Source organism: Rhopalosiphum padi, chromosome 2 (genome assembly GCF_020882245.1).
Source record: "Rhopalosiphum padi isolate XX-2018 chromosome 2, ASM2088224v1, whole genome shotgun sequence".
In the NCBI taxonomy this organism is placed as follows: Eukaryota; Metazoa; Arthropoda; class Insecta; order Hemiptera; family Aphididae; genus Rhopalosiphum; species Rhopalosiphum padi.
Window position 1 is genome coordinate 33,271,867 of NC_083598.1, and position 21,874 is coordinate 33,293,740.

General features: G+C 26.8%; 4 protein-coding genes across 4 annotated transcripts; 2 read left to right on the plus strand and 2 right to left on the minus strand.

The window, feature by feature from the left end:
• Positions 1-2,380: 2,380 nt before the first annotated feature.
• LOC132920797 (uncharacterized) lies at positions 2,381-3,370 on the minus strand. Its single transcript, XM_060983474.1, has one exon. It carries the CDS (start codon positions 3,155-3,157, stop codon positions 2,846-2,848), a length of 312 nt encoding a protein of 103 aa, XP_060839457.1. The 5' UTR covers positions 3,158-3,370; the 3' UTR covers positions 2,381-2,845.
• Positions 3,371-12,079: 8,709 nt separating this feature from the next.
• On the plus strand, positions 12,080-16,580 carry LOC132922803 (uncharacterized). Its single transcript, XM_060986512.1, has 13 exons — positions 12,080-12,248; positions 12,334-12,400; positions 12,476-12,599; positions 12,731-12,816; positions 12,909-13,103; positions 13,213-13,314; positions 13,490-13,595; positions 13,655-13,798; positions 13,880-14,253; positions 14,330-14,551; positions 14,639-14,700; positions 14,783-14,880; positions 15,166-16,580. Exons 1-13 carry the CDS (start codon positions 12,185-12,187, stop codon positions 15,235-15,237), a joined length of 1,716 nt encoding a protein of 571 aa, XP_060842495.1. The 5' UTR covers positions 12,080-12,184; the 3' UTR covers positions 15,238-16,580.
• A 391-nt stretch (positions 16,581-16,971) lies between these two features.
• On the plus strand, positions 16,972-19,758 carry LOC132920891 (uncharacterized). The gene is made up of 3 exons (XM_060983617.1): positions 16,972-17,753; positions 18,223-18,428; positions 19,092-19,758. Exons 1-3 carry the CDS (start codon positions 17,610-17,612, stop codon positions 19,594-19,596), a joined length of 855 nt encoding a protein of 284 aa, XP_060839600.1. The 5' UTR covers positions 16,972-17,609; the 3' UTR covers positions 19,597-19,758.
• Positions 19,759-20,419: 661 nt separating this feature from the next.
• LOC132921138 (transmembrane protein 170A) lies at positions 20,420-21,839 on the minus strand. The gene is made up of 3 exons (XM_060983995.1): positions 21,468-21,839; positions 21,284-21,389; positions 20,420-20,779 (listed from the first exon to the last, which is right to left on the minus strand). The coding sequence occupies exons 1-3, from the start codon at positions 21,559-21,561 to the stop codon at positions 20,584-20,586; spliced, it is 396 nt and encodes a 131-aa protein (XP_060839978.1). The 5' UTR covers positions 21,562-21,839; the 3' UTR covers positions 20,420-20,583.
• Between the last annotated feature and the right edge of the window lie 35 nt (positions 21,840-21,874).

Consider the following 21,874-nt stretch of genomic DNA (forward strand, 5'->3'; position numbering starts at 1 on the left):
CATACATGTTTAACTCAACCTCTCTTCTCTGACTACGGAACTGAATTTAATCAAACCTTTTAAGTTATAATTGTCTACGTGACAAATATCACACTGTCTTAAACATATACAACGTAGCACTTGAAATGATAAGATTTATATATAAAACTAATTAAAGCTGAACGAAAATAAATTTCTCCCGAGGCTAATTCATTTTTTTTTAAACTATTTTCCCATTTAATTGATATGATATCATTTTTAAAAAATATTTGGAAAATTTTGGAAAATAGGAACATATTTTTAAAATAAAATTAAACGATATTTCGTGATGTCACAGTAATTATATTTTTTTATTAAACCCTTATAAAATTAAACTATAATAATATACTCATATAATCACTTTTAAAGTGTAGACTGTTTATAAAACCAAATACATAAAATGGATTTATTGAACCTCGAATAATCAAAATATACTGTTGTATTTCGATGATATGGAAATTAAATATCAATTATATACTCAATCTTTATTTGCAAAAATTGTATTGCCATTATTCAAACAGTTTTCTTGATTTAAATATTGGCTATTTTTTTTTTTTACCAATCAAAAGTTTCTACGTCTGGTCATTGACTTTTTATTAAGATAAAATTGTACGTGTATATAATATTTGAATAATTGAAATATGCATTTCATTTTTAAACCTTACAGTTATATTCTCGATAATTGCTATATATTAATATTTATAATCAATTTACGAGATTCGTTTTTTTTAATTCATAAAATTGTGTGACATGTACGGTGCATATATGATTCATAATACATAATGTAGGTGGTACCAAGAACGAACGCATAAAATTAGTATAAGTTCAAGTATAGACCTACATATGTGTGTCATAGAAATTTAAACGCAACGACATGACGTGTTAACGAATATTGTGTATTTTTGTTTTAGATTGTTTTGTATTTTAGAAACAAATGTTTACGACAGTATTCACTTTAAGTACTTAATATTGTTATTTCATCTCGTATCGGAGGAGTTTGTATTATTATTATTTTTTTTTTTCATTAATTTCATTTTATTTCTAAATATTGAAGTGTTATTCCACGCACGTATACATATTATATCATGAAAAAAAAATCATTATAATTCAGTAGTTTTCAACCTTTTTAACCATGCGGCACACTTCATCTCCTACAACATTTTTGTGGCACGCCAATCCATGTAATATGTGAAACATATTTTATATATATATACCAATATATACAAGTAAATACATACTTATAAAACTATTGATAGATTTTTCGCGGCACACTTCAATAGTGCTCACGGCACACCGGTTGAAAACCACGGCATTAGATGATTAAATGTATTTTTTACTCGACTATTTACTAAATATTCACAGTATAAGTTTAAGTTGTGTTAATGTTAAATATATCATAGCCCATAGGTGACATAGGTAATAAAATTATTTTAATACGCTTCGTAAATGTGTATATACGTTTTTATAACAGTTGCATGTCACAGTAATAATTCTACAATATAAGACTATGAATAATGTGATTGTGTATGATATGTTTACGAAGCAAACAGTTCTTAAATATTTAATGTACATTTCAATGAAAAACTTTTTTATACTGTATTTATTTAACTTTCGTTTTTATGACCAAATCAAACACCTAATCAGTTAGTTAATTTTACCTAAAACAGCTACATCAAAACATTTTGTGTCTGTAAATCGTAAAAACTTTACATTCAAATGATTTAAATTTAATATTTTCGTCTTTTATGCACATAATAATTTTAAACAGCCACTATTTGATTATATTATAAGAGAAAAACAAAATTCATGGTACATCTTTTGTAGTTTTGATTCAATTACGCCCTTTATTATTCATTACAAACATGGCAAAATTGATGACAACCTTATACTGTACATTGATTTTAATACACCTGGGACAATAAAAAATTATAGAAACAATCAATTTAAAATTAAAATAACAATATAGTTTTATTAACAATAATGATTTATAATTAACACGGATCGCTTTTTCAGTATTACAAATTTCTCTCTTTTTACATAAATTTGATTTGTTTCACGATCCTATACATAATAATATAATAATATAATTAGTATCAAAAGCATAACTAAAATATCAAAAAAGTCCTAAAAAATTGTCATTATTAGAAAAAAATGACAAAAATTATAGATATAAATAAATTAGAAATCCAAGAGATGTCTCAAAAATATCAAGGATGTTCATAAAATTTTTCACCAACATTTTTTTCTTTAGAAACAAATAATAATAATATTCAAATTTTGACTCTTGGAATTTTTAAACATACTCAAAAACTATATTTACTTAAGAAGTTTCTTGTGGTGATAAAAACTTCTGTTTATCAAATTATAAATTATTTAGTGGGTATTTTTATTTTTTAAAATACCTAATTAACAATTTAAAAGAGTAGTTTTTTAATTATTAAAACGTTTATAGTATTTATACTAAAGATAATATTCCTTAAAATTTTTTTAAATAACTGCATTATTAAATTTTGATAGGTGAGCCCTGAGTATAGTTGATGAATTATCTCGTACAGTATTACAAACGTCAAAGGGACACAATAATTAATATTTTCAGTAAAAACATAAATTTACAATAATATCCGGTCAAAATCTCAAAAAAAAAAAAAAAAACAATTCATTATGAATGTTACAATAATATTACGACATCCAACTTCATAACAACTTATTGCTGACATAATATTATTTATCCATGAAATCTTCACATCATGACAGTCGTTTGGCCGATTATAATGTATAGTCTGCCGGGCGTCGTCAAGTCAGTCGCCCAACTCCCGGATGTGTCCTCTCATGTCCGTCTCGGATAAACAGCGACCTTAGACGGCAGTCCGGACATGCCTATCACAAACACGTACGTGGTCGGCGGTCTGAGTATGGTTTTGACCTGTCGAGATCGGCGTCCACCGTCGCCTTCCATCCTGCCGATAACTGTCCGCAGCGTCTTCAGCCATTTGCCTCTGCCGCAGGTGCGGACCACAGCAGTGGTTTCGTCGTGTCCGGAACAGTCCGAGTCGGAGTCCATCGTTTTGCCGGACGAACCGTCGTCGTCGTAGTCGCAAAAGTGTTGCACGATAGTTGGTCCAACTTCGCGGCACGGCATAATGACGATGATATAAAATACAGTTTTATATTCAAGAGACACAATTCTCTATTCGAGACGAATTTATGTTTAATATAATATTATATGAACTGATATTTATGAATTCACCGTTAGAAACGTGAAACGTGAAAGTCGTGTGCGATTATTATTGTGTCGTATGACCGTGTGTTGTAGTGTTTTTAAAGTGTCGTCTCGTCGTTGGTGTCACGACGATTGTGTAGCCGTTGGCGACGAGCGAACGCTCTTTAACCAGCCGTCAATCAGGGCGACAGCGGCGCAACGGCGGCGGCGGCGGCGACAAAGTTGATGTCCGTGACGATAGCCGTCTCGGCGCTCACGTGCCGCCGTCACCGCTTTTATGAACGGCATTGTAATATTATATGACACGCACGCGGGCACGCGGCCGACAACGTTATTGTAACTCGACGATATCGGAGCGCGTGCACGGGTCACCCGAAACACACGAATGCCACGTTATTTCGTGCAATGCTGTTACGTACACATATTATTATTGTATCGTGTCATATAATTTACAACGCGGGTATTTCCACGTCATCGGGAGTCTCGCCAAGGGAGTAATATGAGGGAGTCTTAATAATGAATTTTATTATATGGACTATGGCCTATGGATAGATAGACGGCTCGGGCAAATAGATTCAAAAAGGGACGAGGAAAGCAGATAACCGATCTGCTGTACAGTTGTAGGATTCGAATGTACCACGTCATTGAGTTGGTCGCTGTAATGGATGAGTTAAATTTGAATCCAATTTTAAAGCCTTGCATTACAATATAAATATATTGCCTGTTATTATATGAAAGATATTATATAGATAATATTGATCAAATCGCCTAGTCTGTAATTGCAGAGGACTAAAATTATTTGGTTTAGAAATTTGAGTTTTATTTTAAGGTTTATATAATGTTTATGAAAATCGAACTCAAAATGAAGGACACGTTCTTTATATTCCATAATGAAACTGTGTGTGATAATGTGATATGACGTGTAATGAGAGTAATGATGATTATGATAACCTATTGGCGCCAAAAATAAGGGGACTTGGAATGGACTTATAGGTCCTCCGCCAAATGTAGACACTATAAATTGAGTACTAGGTGAATAATAAATATAATTTATTCCCATGCAATTTAAAAATTGTAACAAATATAAATAAATAAATATAATTGAAAACAATTATTTGAAATTTTGTTTTTGTTGCAAGGTATTTCTATGATGTAATATAATAAACATGGAAGATGAGTCGTTGTGCACTCCGTACAAAAAATGTAATGAGAGGCATTACACATTAATTAATTAAACTAAATATTTTGTACGGCCTCGTACAGTCGCACCTATATAATCGTCACTCGTAAGTTTAATTTTAATTTTATATTTTGATATTATACGTTATTATTGTTTCTCGTTCTAAAACTGACGGAGTCGATAGCAATTATAAATACAAAGTAAAAACATTTCAGCGTACCACCGTCACTTGTTCCTATCAGCCGCCGCTTCGGGACACAAACAGCGTGACTCGTTCTACTCTTTCACCTTACCCGTGAGAGGTGAAACGGGGGAATGATTCCGCTATACGCGTACGTACGACCGGCTTCAAAGACCACGATTAATCTTGGTGACGTCCTAAACGACTAGCCCGATTCATGACAACTTCCACTGATCATTACCGAGTGACAGAGAATGTATTTTCAGAGGTCTGATAAAATCTAACATATAAATTATACAATACATTTTGTAGTTGATGTCTGTGTTATATCTTCATTTCTCACACAACACCAATTTTGGCGGGCAACGATAAACAACAATAGAACCATCGAAAACTACGTTAAAATCAATTCATTCAAAATTGTTATTTTTGGATAAACTGACAAATAGATTGATAGGTGACGTGACAAATTGTACAATGTGATCAGTTGGGTGTTAGACTAGGGTTCGGGACTTCTCGCATTTGCATTTTTTTTTGTAGTGATCGTTGATTATTCTAGGTGAGATATAAATTTGTTTTATGAAATAGTGAAACTTATAAATACTAAGTTTAAACTTGCATATTTTTTCATATTTCGTAATTTTTTAGGAAAAGTGCATATTTGAGCAATTTTTAGCATATTTATGTATATTTCATATTTTTTAAATTTGTATGTACGTAAAATTGTCAATAAAAATCATAGTTGGAAAACATTCAAAAATATTTATTTAAATAAATTAAGGTCGTAATCTGTCGTATCTGATTCGTACGTCTGTTTACTATAGTTTCTTTGTCGCTTAAGTATCAACCTTTTTATCAACAATAACAAACATTTTATAGTTGTGATAAAACCTAATGATATCTAGATTCTAAATTGTACGATAAACTGAAAAGCAGTACGTGTTCGTTCGTTAATCACGGTTAACTGATCACATATCACGCGTTTACGTTATTTTTTAACTCAGTATTATATGTTCCAGTTTTTTTTTTATAAATTATAATCAATTTGATTTTTTTTTTAAGTTTTTAATTTTATAATTATTATATGCTTTATGCGTTTTCAAAAACAAAATAAAATGTTAAGCATATTTTGATGATTTTGACTGCATATTTCGATAACTTTTAGTGCAACAAGTCCCGAACCTTAGTTATGACGTACATCCCAAGCGGTATCGGAAACTGCAGCTTTGTGACTGTTGCGGAGAATCGGTATAATTTGGTAACGATAATGCGTTTTCCGTTGAATCATATTTTAATTTGAGTGATTGTAGTTTAATTACCATCGGTTCTTGTGAATTGTCAACCGACAAAACGCATAGTGTGATTCAAGCCTTACTTGTATAAAATAAACCGTGTATATAATATGTTCACGACAATGTGATAATTATTATTAACTTATATTATTATGTATATAATATGCATCGGTGAATGATAAACAATGACAAAAAAAACAGGAAATTGTGTATTATTCTGTTTTGTACAGTATATGCTTTGAATGGGACACCGTAATAAATGAGTTAAATTTGAATTAAATAATATATTATTATAAACAAAAAACGATTCTGATCAAAGACGAATATCACTAAGTACTTTATATATGATTTTTATATTATTATTAAAGTAACTTATTTCTCTATTTTTATTATGATAGGTTGGTTTTGTTTTTGTGAAAACATAACAATTTTTTTAATTATAATATATAATATTAATGATTACTTTTTAAAATAATATTATATCTTTTTAGAATATTTTATTATTGGTATTATTATTATTAACTTTTGAGTTAATACCACCTACCACTTAACCACAATAAAACAGTGATATTGATTCAAGTTATTAGTAGATAACACCTTAAAATAATCTACAAATTTTAAAAAGCTAAAACGTTTAGTAAAATTCATAATATACTTAAAAGTTATAAGTATTCACGAATGTTTTTGAATTATAACAAAATAATTAATATTGTTATTCATCGTTTAAATAGTTTAAAAAGCAGTTAAAAAAATTGAATATTTTAAAAATGTTTTACTAAAAAATAGTTTATAAGTTTTTGTTATAGTGGCGAAATTTGTCCAACTTTTAAGAATTATTTATAAAATAACTCTAAATTACTTCTATAATTAACTTTTAGATACATAGGTATTTAGTATTTAGCGTATACCAAATAATTTCCGATAGATCTCACGGCGTTTTAGGTATGCAATTTAGCTACATTACTGTTGTGAGTCCATGTTTCCGGTATTTCATAAGCTATAACAATATTACTCTATTGATATTGTATAAAAGTATTATCAATCTCTGAAATTAGTTCATAACAATATAATACATCTGTAACAACTAAATTCAATTTTTGATATTATAAGCTATCATTGAATTACATAATATTATAATAATTTATAAATTATAAATATTATATTATGTAAAACTGTTGTATTAAAATACAAGTAGTATCCATAATTATTCGCATTAATCTGCAAATAAATCATAAAATTGCGTTAATAATAAAGCTAATAATTTCTTAAACTTTTTTGCTGTATTTCTTTTATAATATTTAAGTGAATTAATAACGTGTAATTAATAATTATATTATGCATTTATTATTTTTTTTAATTTGAATGGGCTATAATTGTGATTTCCTTTTACACTATATCGCATACTATAATTGGTAAGATAAGGCTAAACCTATTCATATTTTTACTTTTGTACTTTACTAATCAGCTGTGAGAAAATGGTTATAATCGCTGATAGGTATAGGTATTTACTTATTGTATATACGTACCTATTAATTATTATAGGTAAATTCTGTAAGATACTTGTACCAATCAAAATTTATTAGTCATGTTCCAACAAAACAATATAATGCATCTCAAATAGTCAAATATAATAGTTGATTCTTATAATAATATAATATAGTTAACCAGAAATAAAAGCATGTGTAGTTTTTCTTCTTTTACTTTTAATACAGTAAAATAGTGTTTTAGAGTACCGACCGATTAATAATTATACAATACTATATGATCCGGTCAAGATGAAGTGATTTACGAATTTAAAATTTTCTGAAAATCAATCACCACATATTTAAATACCTACTCAGACGTGTTTTGATTTTGTGTGGTTTTTTTTATACATTTATATCATCTTACGTTATAAAAATTAAATATTTCATCGTACAACGATTACCTAACAGACGTCGTCAATGCGATCAGCTATGTATAAATAACATTATTTATGTACGACGTAATATTAACAATAATAATAATATATATTTTGTATTATATATATAATTTCACGTGCGCCGCATAGCGTTTGCCACAACCACTATTGTACTGAAGTACCGATTACAACACGTGGGTCATAGGGTTTGACGTGATATTATATTATTATTATAATATACAGAGGGTAATTCGATAAGCATGTTCACTAATATTTTTCCAAGTAAAATAAATTTAGATTATAGACATTTTCAAGAATACTTAAGAACAATATTTTTACTTGCCTATTTGAATTTGTATACCATTTAATACAGCAAATACTGTGATGCTTCTCTTTTTGGTCAAATAAGAATCAACTTCTTATTATTGTAAATTGTCAAAAAGATATTTTTTTTAAAATATTTACGTACCCAAATTAAAATGCAAACGAGTAGTTTCTGAGGTATATTAAAATGTATGTTCTAATAAGGTTAATAGTTCTTAAAAATTGATTTATGAAAATATAAAACATATGTCATAAGTCATAACTCATAACTAATAATGCACATACGTAATATGTATGATACTCATATAATTTTAACCTCTTCGTGCATGTAGGTATCATATGATACCGCAACTAATTTAAACCGCTTATAAAGCAGCTGTTAAATATTTTTGATCCATTTGTGCATAAAGATATCATATGATACACTTGATAACAACCGTCTCATAATATTCGTTCCTATGTTCATACTATATGAGAATTTTTAGTCACATGTGTGATAACCTCCTGTATTGATAATACGCAAAATATACCGACAAAACTGTTGTTATATCTCATCGTTAAAATATTTTAGCTACATCAAAAAATATTTTTTAGGTTTGTTTTTGTATAAGGTACACGTAAAAGTACATGTAAGAGTCAATTTTGATCGTTAACATCTATTATTGTTAGGTAATATACTCGGTATCATTTGATACAACTGTGCATAATTGGTACCTACAACTATACTAACAAAAACTATTACCTAGGTAATATTACATTTGTTTTTATTTTAGTAATAATAAATGGAGAAGTTGAAAGACGATGAAATTGAGTTATTCTTGGACTTTGAAATACCAAGTGACTCAGAAGTCAGCTTTTGTGATAGTGAAGACGATGATAGTGATGCTGAGAATAATAAAAACATAAATGATGACCAGGAAGATAATATTGAAAAATTAAATTTATTGCCTCAATATATTAACTTCTTAGGGGATATGGACAATGATATAAGGTTTGAAAATAATAATCCATCTAATGAGCCTGATGGCTTTGTAATAATCGACGAAAATGATGTACATGATTTTGATAGTTTTTTTAATAACATAATACTCCAAACACAAACAGATTTTTACTTTGTTTTGATATTTGTTGGGTAACATTTAGTATTGTTATGTTTATTTTGTGCAATTTAGTTATTGTTTACTATTTTTATTATTATATTATCTTCATAAGAAATATTACAAGTTATTATTTTAATTTTATACAGAGTATGAAAGAAGTTTTTCATTTATTTTTATTTTGTTAGTAACATATTTTTTATTTTATGCATATATTAATTGTATTACTATTATTCTTAATCTATTTATAATCACAAGCTGTGAAAGATTTAATTTTTATTTTATACAGGGTATGTTCAAAAGCTGTGAAAATATTGTTTTTATTTCATACAAATTGTTATTATTTTATGTTTGGATTACATTAAATATACAAACATCTTTATAGTTATTCAAGTTGTAGATATCCTAGATATTCTAGGGGGAATGTCCCCCTCCTACCCAATATATTTAACTTAAGTATATAGTTAATGTGTACTTAATAATTTTAATTTGTCAAAATTTAAAATGTATTAATTATAAAAATGCATTTAAAAAAAAAGTTGTTCCAAATATGCACAGAGGTATCATATGATAACGGGGTTGTAATCTATCTTCACGACATAAGGGTTGGTCCTAGATTTTTTTAACTATTTTTCTCATTATTTATGGCCCAAATTCTATATAGGAGATTTTTTTTTTGAAAATCTAAAAAGTCGTGCATGAAGAGGTTAATTAACTATACAATTTTATTTTTGATATATTAATATTAGATAATATAATTTTTAAATAATCATAATAATAGATCATATATCTTTTAGAACTATTATCATGGATCAGTTATTATCCTTGGTACACAAAATAAAATAACTCAAAAGCTAATCTTTTTAATTTCGATTTATAAAATAAATAAAAATTCCCAAAAACCAAAATTAGATTAAATTTATTACTTAAGAAAAAATAAAGTCGAATGTGCTCATTGAATCATCCTGTATTGTGTATTTACTACTACGCCGTCTGCATTTTTGTCTGTTCAAGTGTCACCGTTTCATCGGCTTTTTTCGTATTTTCCCGTTCGTCTGGCTTGTATCACGTGTGACATAATTCCTATTATTGTTAATAATATGTTATATTATATTATTAAGTCGTATATCTGTTAGTGTACGACGACGGTGTATATAAGCGTCATCACAACATCGTCCTCGATCTAATTTTTCGTTGACGTTGACAATACTTTGACACACAAGTAGGTACCTACATGGCTACATAATAATATTATATGCGCAACTATAATAAATCAAAGCCACCGGTAAAATATACTGTTCTGTTTACACGAATAAAAGACTATATTAATATTATATATATATATATTAACTGGATAGATTATCGTGGGCTACTCGAGTATAATTTTATATCATATATTATAATGAAATGTGTACAATAGTTTCAATTTCTAAAATATATGTGGTCAGCAACGATCAGAATTACTCTTATATTTTTAGCACCGGAAAGTTAGGATGATGGTTATTAATGTATATTACTTTGGAAATGTGGACATTTGCTTTGCAAACAATATAGTAAATACCATTTTGATTATTAATATTTATATCAAATTTCCAATATACTAGCCACTAGGTCATTCTCCATGAGAATCGCAGAAGTTTTTAATTTTAAACTTTATAAAAACCCATTTCGTTGATACTTGTTTCAAAGCTAAATAAACTATTTACATTGTATGACTGTAAAAGTGTATATATATTGAAAATATACCGAAACGATAGCTTTTCAGTAAACTCAGCTAACTTTAAATTTAAATCACGTAGAAATCGATAAGAAATAAGAAATTGTTCTTAAAAAAAGTTAATTTTACATAATAACTTTCCTACTTGCATCAAATTGTTTAAATGAGAGTGCAAACGTTTAAATAACGTAATGAAATAGTATAACTGTTTCATATAAAAAAAATATCTATATAATATATATATAATATAGGCTATTAAACATCGGTTTAAGGTTATGATGGATATTATAGATTATCAATAGACAATAACAATTTAAAAAAGTGCATGTTTCAGTATAATAACAGTGGGTACAACAATTGTATTTAAATTATGTACCTACCTATAAAGTATAAGTAAATAGCAAGTATAGATACGTTTTATTCAGAATTTAATAATAATCGGATGAAATATGTTTGTATTTTACAAATCAAGTTATTTACAATTCTAATAAATTTCTAATTTTTTAACTTAATACAAAAAAATTAGTAGTTTTTGTAAATTTTGTAAAACAAAATTAATAATTATTATATTATTTTAGAATTCGCCAATTTAGAATTATAATTTTTTTCTCAACACTTTCATTTATCTTATACTGAAATTATTTAATTTATCACTGATATTAAACATTATAGTCATTACTTATTAGTAATTAAATAAAAAACATTACTATTTATTTTATTTTGAACTTGATCTGATTTTAAATTCAATTTTACATTAGTAAATTTTTTAGTAATGGTTTTTTAGTTTTTTAATGTTGATTTGTATTAGATAATATGAATAACTAATAATTATAACAACATTTTTTTATTCTTTTTTTTATATACCAATTACTTGTATTAGAAACTTATCTCAAATTTACTTATATGTTTTCGAAATTGATAGGAATCATATGATGTAATTTTTATTTTACACAAATTATATATATTGTAGTATAATGTACATATGAATTATGAATTATAATATGTACACATACCTTCACTGAAACTTAATTCATGCAAAAGACTTATAACTACAGTGTTATTTAATTTAGTGTCAACAAATGGTTACTATGACTACGTATAATATGGTCAATATATTTAAGATTATTGACCCCATATGTATGCAGTCTTAAGGAAGAACAGTATCGTGTTTCGTATGTGCGTCATTATTGTTTTTTGTTTGTAGACAGATAAACACTGTTTCTCGTATGATCTCCATTATTTGTTTGTCAGTTAAATGATGGTAGTGAAGTCAGTGTCGTTGATCGAATTAAAAAAACAACAATGGGCAAAAGAGAAAGGTAGATCAAATATTTATTAATTCGTAGGATGCAACTATTTTCAAATGTTCAAAGCTTATTTTAATTTAAAACGATTTTTTTTTAGAAGAGATTGTAAAATTAAACAGTTATTGGAGAAATCAAAACACACCTATTGTTTTCAATGATCAAAGGTATTTTAATTTCTAATATGTCAATTTTTGACTACGGCATCTTATTAAATATTATTTTTTATTTTTACATGACAGGGATCATGTTATTTATCCAGGAATACGCCCAAGTGACATTGATCGTCTAGCCATATATAAAGGTTTAGAAACCCAAAAAAATTTAAGTTTTCCACCAATTTCTCACGATAATCAAAAACAAAACGTAAGATAATTCACTTTTAATTATTTATATTATATTCAAGCTTTAATAAATGTTATAACGCTCATTGTTATTTATTTTGTATCTAACACATACGCATTATACCTATTTATTTAAATCATATATATTTACAGAATACCTATACTAATAAAATTGAAAAAGATCTAATTATTGATACTGGGGTGATGGATGATTTTAAACCAAAAAGTACTCATACTATGTAAGCCAAAAATAATGTATTTACTTATCTAAAATATTTAAACAATTTGGTAGGTATATAAAATTAATAAACATTTTACCTTAAAATAAAAGACTAAATCGGACATACACAATATCAAAAGAAAACAATACAAATGAAGGAGTAGGTACGCTAGAAAGACAAAAGTGGGATAAGCAAAATAATGCTGGTGGGTTAAATCCACCAAGCTTTAATTCAAATGAGAGAAAATATTTAACCAATGAAAGAAATGAAACACCAACATGGGTAGAATATCCATTAGAAAAACCGTAAGTAATGTGTAGATTTTACTAACTCAGAACTTAAAATGTATAATATTCTTATAAAAAGCGAATATATATTGAGTATTATTTATATTTAAAATAATTGTATAACCAGCGAAATTGGAAAAACACAAATCCAAGATACCCATAGAGCTTCAGATTTTGGTGGTAGCTGTGACACTTTAAATTCGTTAGATTCGAACAACGTTTATAACAGGTAAAATATATCTTATTGAAAACTAGACAATTAAGTCTTTAATAAAATAAATATGTGTGACGAATATAATATTTATTATTTATTTTTTATAAATACCAACAATAATATGGAATATATGTATATTATACATTTTAAAATTAAATGACTTATATTCCTTTATTGTGTGTATACATAGGACTTACTTGCTAGGACAAAATATTCCATTGACCACTGAAGAATTAGCTGCTAGAGAAGTAAAAAGGCAAAAAGCAATGGAACTTCAAGAAGCTATAAAACAACAGGTAAATAGACCCAAAGTTTTAATTTGTAGCGACAATCTATTACTATATTCACGCCATAGTTAAAAGAAAGGCAATTAAAAAAAAAAGAAGAACTCGAAAAGAAAAAACAGGACGATTTGGTAGAAGAACGGCGTATACAAAGGCAACAAGAAATTGAAAGAAAACGGCTAGAAGACGAGATGAAGCGACAACGGGAAAAAGAAGTAAGTCGTCAAATTATAGTATACAAAACTACCATCGAAAACAATAAAATATTGGTTTTAATGCATATTGTGTCCAAATAGTTGTGTGAAGAACGAAAAGCAAAAGCAATGCAAGAAGTTTTAGAGAATGCTCAAAAACAAGCAAAAGAGGACAAATCCAAACACATGCAAAAAAAAAGACATAATCAGGACGAAATCAAAGAACAAATTTCCACAGAACCTGTAGTAGTAGTTAGTAACTGCAATGAAACTAAATTAGAACCAAAAGTTTGCTTAGAGCCTAAGACACAATCAAACGCCCCAAATACAGTAGAGGTAAAAGAGATTCCGAAGTTGCCGGACGTCGACGTTACACTTCAAACTTCACCATCCCCGCTAAACCGCCAAAAATTGTTAACGCCGAGTAAATTTCGGAGTCAGACTACTAGTGTTGCCATACAAACGGACATTTTAAAGTAAAATTAAAATATAATTTAAATTAAAACGGTGTTCTTAGTCTAACAAGTCTTGCGAAATTTATTTTTGTTTCAGGAAACCAGCAAAATCTTCAGTCGGAAATGTATACCAAAAATCTATAGATTTGGGCCAAAGGCCTAAGTGGGGAGTAAATAGACCAGAAGTACAGTATATTAAACAAAGTGCCAAAGATCCGAATTACCAGTTGAAATTGAAACAAAAGTCTCCATGGACCAGACGGATAAATAATACAAATTCAACAAAAAGCCAATTATCAAACATGAACGGACGAACTGGGTAAAAAATTTAAAAATTATTTAAAAAGTTAAATTCATTAGACAATTAGGTATATTTGTTCATGTTGTCGTGTATACTTAAATATAGATTTACATTTCCGGATAATTATTCAAAAAAGACGTTTGCATACGGCCGGCCAAATTTTGCAGGTGTGTTATATGAAAAATGGTACTTACTTATTTGGATTATGTATTAGGTTTTTAATACACCTTGCATTATTATATGTTTCAGAAATGAAAAACAGTAATAGTGTTTCAGATAAAACTCCTTCATTGTCTGAAAGCATATCGGTTAGTGATGTGTTATACCAATTATCGTCACTACGAAAAGTAAGAATACAATTATTTATGAGTTAAATCTAAATAAATGAATAAACGTCTTAAAATTTAAAACAGCCGGCAATATACATTTTAATTAAATAGAGATACACTAAAAACATTAATTGTGACCTCATTGTTTTATTTAACAAAAAACATTATTCTATATAATATTAAATATTATGTTATTATTAGGTATAATAGTTATTATACGGTTTATTATGCACGAGAAACATTAAAGTTATTGTCGGTAGCTTATTATAAGTGTTAATTAAAATTATATTTGTTTATATACAGGTACTGGAAACCAAACGAAAACATTGGAAAAGTGTTATTGCTGATGAATCACCGTCATCGGATTCTTCATGATTATTTAATATTAAATTTATGAATTTTTAATGTTACCATTTTGGAACAACAGATAACAGTAGAAAATATGTAACTGACAAACTATATAGTTAATATTCAAATATTAAAGAATATTAATAACATTATTTTTCATAAAATAATTGCAATACGAGTATATTTATACTAAATTACTGTAATCAGAAATATTTTTTTCTGTAGATTCAGAAAAAATGTTCAAATAAAAATAATAAAAGAAGTATTGATACATTTTATACGTACCAAACTATAAAACTAATTAATTAAAACAATAAAAATATTTTTTTTTTAGTACCATTTATTTTTTATTAAAAAACGCTTGTCAAGTCAGAAATCGGCATGTAAACTTTCTTAGTTTTCAATTTTTATAAATGTGTTAATTGTATGCAATATGTATGTATAATGTATTTTAATTTTATGTTCATTTAGTGAGATAGATCTATCTCTGAAACCGGAGAGCGGATTTTGTTGTTTGTGGTCTTGTTAGATTCACATTAGCTAGGATAAGTGCAGTGAAGATTTTCAGAACTTTATCTTTTATAGTTAATTTACTGCAGAGCTTCAAAAAAAATTAAAACACATTTTATTAGACGTTTTTATGTTTTGCAGCTTTATAGCTTTGTAGTGAGTTAACGATTGAAGCTAAAGTTCTGAAAATCTTCACAGCACTTCTTCTAGCCAGTGTGCATCTAACAAGACCCCAAATTGTTCAAAATCCGTTCTCCAGTTTCGGTAATCTACCACGCTAAATGAAAATCTAGCAAAATATACCTATTTTTTAATTTTTAATCTCACATTTTGTATCTACTTGATAATCCTTTTTAATGAGCTATTAACTTTTTAGCTATAATAGTTTTGGAGAAAAGTTAAAAATTAGAAATTTTGGGACTGTTCACGCCGACGTTTTTGTGAATTCAAATAGTTATACCGCTTGGGTGTGATATCGAATCTCTCTCATTAATATTTTATGTAAAAGCTAGCTTAATTATCCACCTACTCATTACAACTAAGTTACATTTTTATCATTTTCCTATTTAACAAAAATTCATACTTTTTTCATTTCAATTACCATACTTACTTGATTAAAAATCAATAAAGTAAAAATTTAATTTTGCTGAATTGCCTTTGCCTGCTATAGGTATAATTTTCATATTTTATAATTTAGTATTTATATAATAGATAGTATTATTATTTAAACTTTTAAAATGTTATATGATTGTTATTTAGTGGCTATCGATATTATATAAAGGTATATTATGTACATAAATTGTAATTGAAGATTATTATTTATAATAATACAATTTATACGTCTTATCCATTGCTATATCTTAATTATATTATTTTATTAAATCCATCATACAATTAAACATTTCTACCTAAATATTATTATACATAGGTACCTAAGTATTAGTCGTATAAGGTCAGAAATTAATTACATTTGTAATATATTATTTATGAATTAGTTATTTAAGAAAATTTAGTTTATAATCAAACAAAATCATAAAAATAACTGGATGGCCAAAATGTTATATCGTAAATAATTTTTTTCTTTTTATCTTATAAGGGATTATACATGTATTTTATACCTAATAGTTTCATATACTGTTATTATATTTTATTATACACACTTCGTATATCTCATATATCTATATATTTAATATATTTAACGTTAAACTTAACATTATGTAAATAAGATTAAAGTTATTAATTATTATTATCTAATTTTTAGGTATTTATTACCAAGAATTAACATTAATAATTATAATAAATAAAAAACATAAAACTATTTACACCTGTGTGATACAAAAAACACATTAGGTATACAAAAATATGTTGTTTTTTTCGGAATTTGCGTTATAACTTATTCTTGTTGTGTGTATAAGACTATACTTACATTTTTTTGTAATATTACAAAACAATATTGCTTTAAAACATACCTTTAGAAACACATTTATGTATGTCGTGTACCTATATTTTAGTCCTGTAGTGATATTATATTTGATACAATTGTTATTGTACAATTTTTGTTGAAAGAAATCTATTAAATTCACATATGCTTATATATAAACCGTAATCAAAACAATATAAAAATTTGTAAAAACTTGAATTTATATATATTATACAGGTACCCTATAATGTTGTATCCAGTATTAAACAAACGTGGAACATAAAACGTGACCGATTACAATATCTAAAATACTTATATTATATTAATAGCACAAATTCTAAATTTATTTTTTTGGTTTAATAAATACATGTTTACATTCATTAATTTATCTTTATTTGTTAACAGGTCAATTATGTGATGCTTGAAAAATGATAATATTTATGAATTTTATTAAAACAATCATAAGAAAATGGCTTCACAAATTGAAGAATTTCTCGCTAAAAAGAAAGAACAAACTACATTATTGGATTTACATAACTGTACTGCAAACTCAAAGGAAGAATTAAGAAAACTCGTTGAAAAAGTGCCCGAATTCAAGATAAAACCAGAAAAAGTAATCTTTTATTTGTACTTCCTTTTAATTTTAAGTATATACTGCTATAATATATATTATATTATTTGTTTTAGTTATAAATTATAGTATTACATAGGTTTTAGCGTACAGGCAAACCGTAAACACAAAAATATAACCCAAATTCCTTTAAAAAATAATTGAAAATTAAAATAATATTAATATATTAACTTTAAAATATGGAATTAAAAATGAGGTACCAAACATTCATATATCTCATCAATATATTTTACTTAATCGGAATGCAACCGTTTTATTTACCTATATCTATAATAATACTCGTAAAATATTTATAAAAAAAAAAGTACTGTATAATAGGACTGCTTATAGACTTTAATTTTTAAATATTTAGCTGTACCTATAGATATGTTTTGTTTAAAACTCTACAAAACTGCCAAGTTAATATATTGATTAAGTTAATTCAATATTATTGTCATTTTTTTTTTTTTAGAAACTGGGTGATATTAAGATAAAAGAAAAAAAATTTAAATTTAAACTACCCAAGAAAGAAAGTAAAAAACCATTCCCATTTGCCGAGCCAACGCCATCAGAAATGAAAGGAGTTTCATTAGATGAGTTGTACTCGGTTAATATCCCATGGAAAATGCTTACTTCTCTTCGCCCAAAATCAAAAATTGACGAAGAATATTTTTCAAGGTAACATTTAAAAAAAAAATTATGACATTTGCATTTTGCTGAAATGAATAATTTAAGCTAATTGATGTACAAAAAATGTCTTATGATTCGGTACATTTTTAATGTCAATAATAAAATATTTGAGCGTAGTTTTAAAACACTTCAACAGTTTCATCTACCTTTAAATCTTACAACAAAAAAGGGTACCAGTGAAATTTATACGTAACTTTAAACTAAATAATTCAATTTCAAGTATAGGTAACTTTTCTTTTGTTATTAATAAGTATACTCTATAGGTATCAGCTATTGTACCTATACGAAACGTGATGAAAAATAAAAATACAAAGAGCTATAGATAAATTGTTATTGTAATTTAAATTGGGCTTATCGCTTATATAATAACTAATTTCATAAAATAATAGTATATAAACTATTATTACATACCTTTAAACAATTGCATTACTAATTAAAATTAACACACACTTTCAATCCAAATTATTAATGATAATTAGTAGATTGTATTTTTATAGCTGAATTAAAATGTTGTCTTTAAAGAACCAATATGCGGCACAGCTGTCAGCTACTTCCATCAGACTACATTCACTGTCACGATGACTTCCCTTTTTAAAAATATTATTTTTGATGGATAAATTGTTGAGAATTGAGATTTTTTTTTTATCGTAGACAAGTTGAACTGGGTACGGCTACGCTCAAAACCAGGAATACGGAGAAAAGGATACCACGTGATAGTTTTCTGCGAAAAAAGAAAAATGCATCTGGAGGAGTAGAGTCGAAGTTTTTGTCGTGCAAAGAGTGTGGAATCGAATTTTGTACAGGCGAAAGTTGCAAAATATTCGACTACGATTCGTTCAAACGGATTGCGGTGTCTACTATACAAACAACCACAGAACAAACGCAAGAACCGGTTTCCCAAGAAAAAAAGTTGTCGAAAAAGAAAAATGCCAGTAAAGGACCAAAGGTAAAATCACGCGGTCCAGTAGTTAACATAAAAAATACCCTGACGAAGAAAAACAACGAGAAAATTATAATTGGTGTGAATACCAGAAAAAAAAATTCTATCAGTGTTCCGGAGAAATCAATCAAAGATAATAAGTTGCACCAAAACGTCAAGACATCTATAAAGGATAAATATTCATCGAAAGACGATATGAAAAAAGTCGTAAAATAATATTAGAATTATAATAATTAAATTTAATTATATAGATAAAAACCATGAGTACTTTTTATATATTTCTTTAAATTTAAAATAATTATTATTACTGAATACTATTGTCATTTGTATTTTAACCATTTTACCAATAATTTTTTTAATTTTTCAATCTTTGTTCGGTTTTGTGAGTATTATAATAGATAACCCATATTATTTGGGTATTTTTATACTTTATTACAAAATAAATAAATCAAGTATTAATATTTTTTAATATTATAATACAACAATGACTTATATATTTTAATAATCTCAGTAACTTCCAAGTTTACACTTCTAGAGTTGGTTTAGATTAGGTTAGGTTAGATATGAATATCATTTGAAAGTCAAAATTGTTGATTCTCAATATGGGTGGTGGATGAAATAAATTTTAGAACCTATGGTCTACAGTCTAAAGTTACCCAAATCATAGATTTAAAAAACACTTTGGACATTTAAGACATTTAATACCAATGTAATCATTGTTTAATCTTATTATTTTGATTTGGATTGATTTCACTATTGGCACATTATGACATGATATAAGTAAATAATTATTTTCTACCTCCTCCTGCCTTGATGCTGCATAAATCATGCACCAGTAGTGAGTTGGATTTAAATTAAAACATTATACACAATATATATATATTATTGTAGTGAAATTATCCATCTATAATATATTTCATCCATTCCTAAATTAATCGATTCACAGGTAAATGTGGGAATTTTTCTATTAGTATAGCAACCTTAAGTAATATTGCCACTAATATACATGTATAGTTACAAAAGCATTAAAACAAAAATGTATATACACATTCAATTTTATTTATTAAAAAATTAGTATATACAATTTTCTTATATCACAATGCTTAGGTACTTAAAATAGATTAGTACCACACAAATAAACAAAAATGTATTTATTATATACACAAGATATGTACATTATGTACAAATTATATTTCAAATGTTCTATAACGTAGCTAATATTCTTGTAAAACCTACAGCTGCTGAGAGTAATGTCTGTCCAACTCCCCAAAACATTGCATACAATGGTTGCATTTGAATACTAGATGCTCGATAGACAAACGCTATGGTAGCACTGCTAACTATGCCTGAACTAAGTGGAGCGAATATTCCAACCAATAAAATGAACAAAGGAAAAAACCTGTAACATAAACAAGTGAGAATAATTTAAAATAAAAATAAAATATATATACATAATAAGCAAAAAACATATAATGAAACAAGTTAAGTATCACTATTGCATGGCTTCTTAATCAACCCCTTTTATGTATGTACCGAATGTAGTACATTATTGTTCATATTTTATATAAATTGTTAATTTCAAATAAAAATAAAAATGAAATATTTTATACTTATTTCTTAAATTACATCTTTAAAACAATACAAAAAAAATTATATATTCGATATTATATTATATTTATTACATCTATATTCAAATATTTATTATTAGGGAATCGAGTCGAGGATATGATCAAATTAAATATCAACTACTCATATACATTATACAATGCCAATTATCAGTGTTAAGCCATTAATCAAAAATTTTTATGGGTGTGATTGCTAAGATCTGGAGACACAGGCATTAAATGAACAATATTTAAGACATCAATTTAAAACAAATAAAAATTAAATAATATTATCTTACTTTCCAAAATTATGTTTATGAAGTGTAGCAAAAGCAATTATTGCAGCTACAGTATGGACAATAGCAGATGAGAATAATGCCCATAAAAATGTTTGGTACCACATTTCTAAAAAAATATTCACAAAAATATTAAAATTATTTTATAGTAGTTAATCAAATTTGTTTTTTTTTTTTTATGTATTACCAGGAAATGTACTAAGGGGCCGTTGAGATGCCAAACCAATGACGTTGGAGATCGGGACAAGTTCAGGATTCTTGAAATCGTTGAGTGGCATCATTTTTCAATTATAATCGATCATAAGGATAAACAAAAAATATCTTTTAAACCATTTTATAATGTAGATTATTAAACATAGTTGTGTTATTGAATATCTAGTACTATATTATGTATTATTTATCGAACAGTCCAAAAACTAATTAAAATTAAGTAAAAAATGTTCACAGTGTTATGTAAATTAGCTTCTAAAACCACAGTAATTCCTTGTTATAAGTAATAATTAATAGCTTAAAACTCCATCGAATCGTTTTTTATTTATCATTAATTAACCTTACTCAAAATATTTAGTCATGATCAAATTCCTGTTTTTTTAA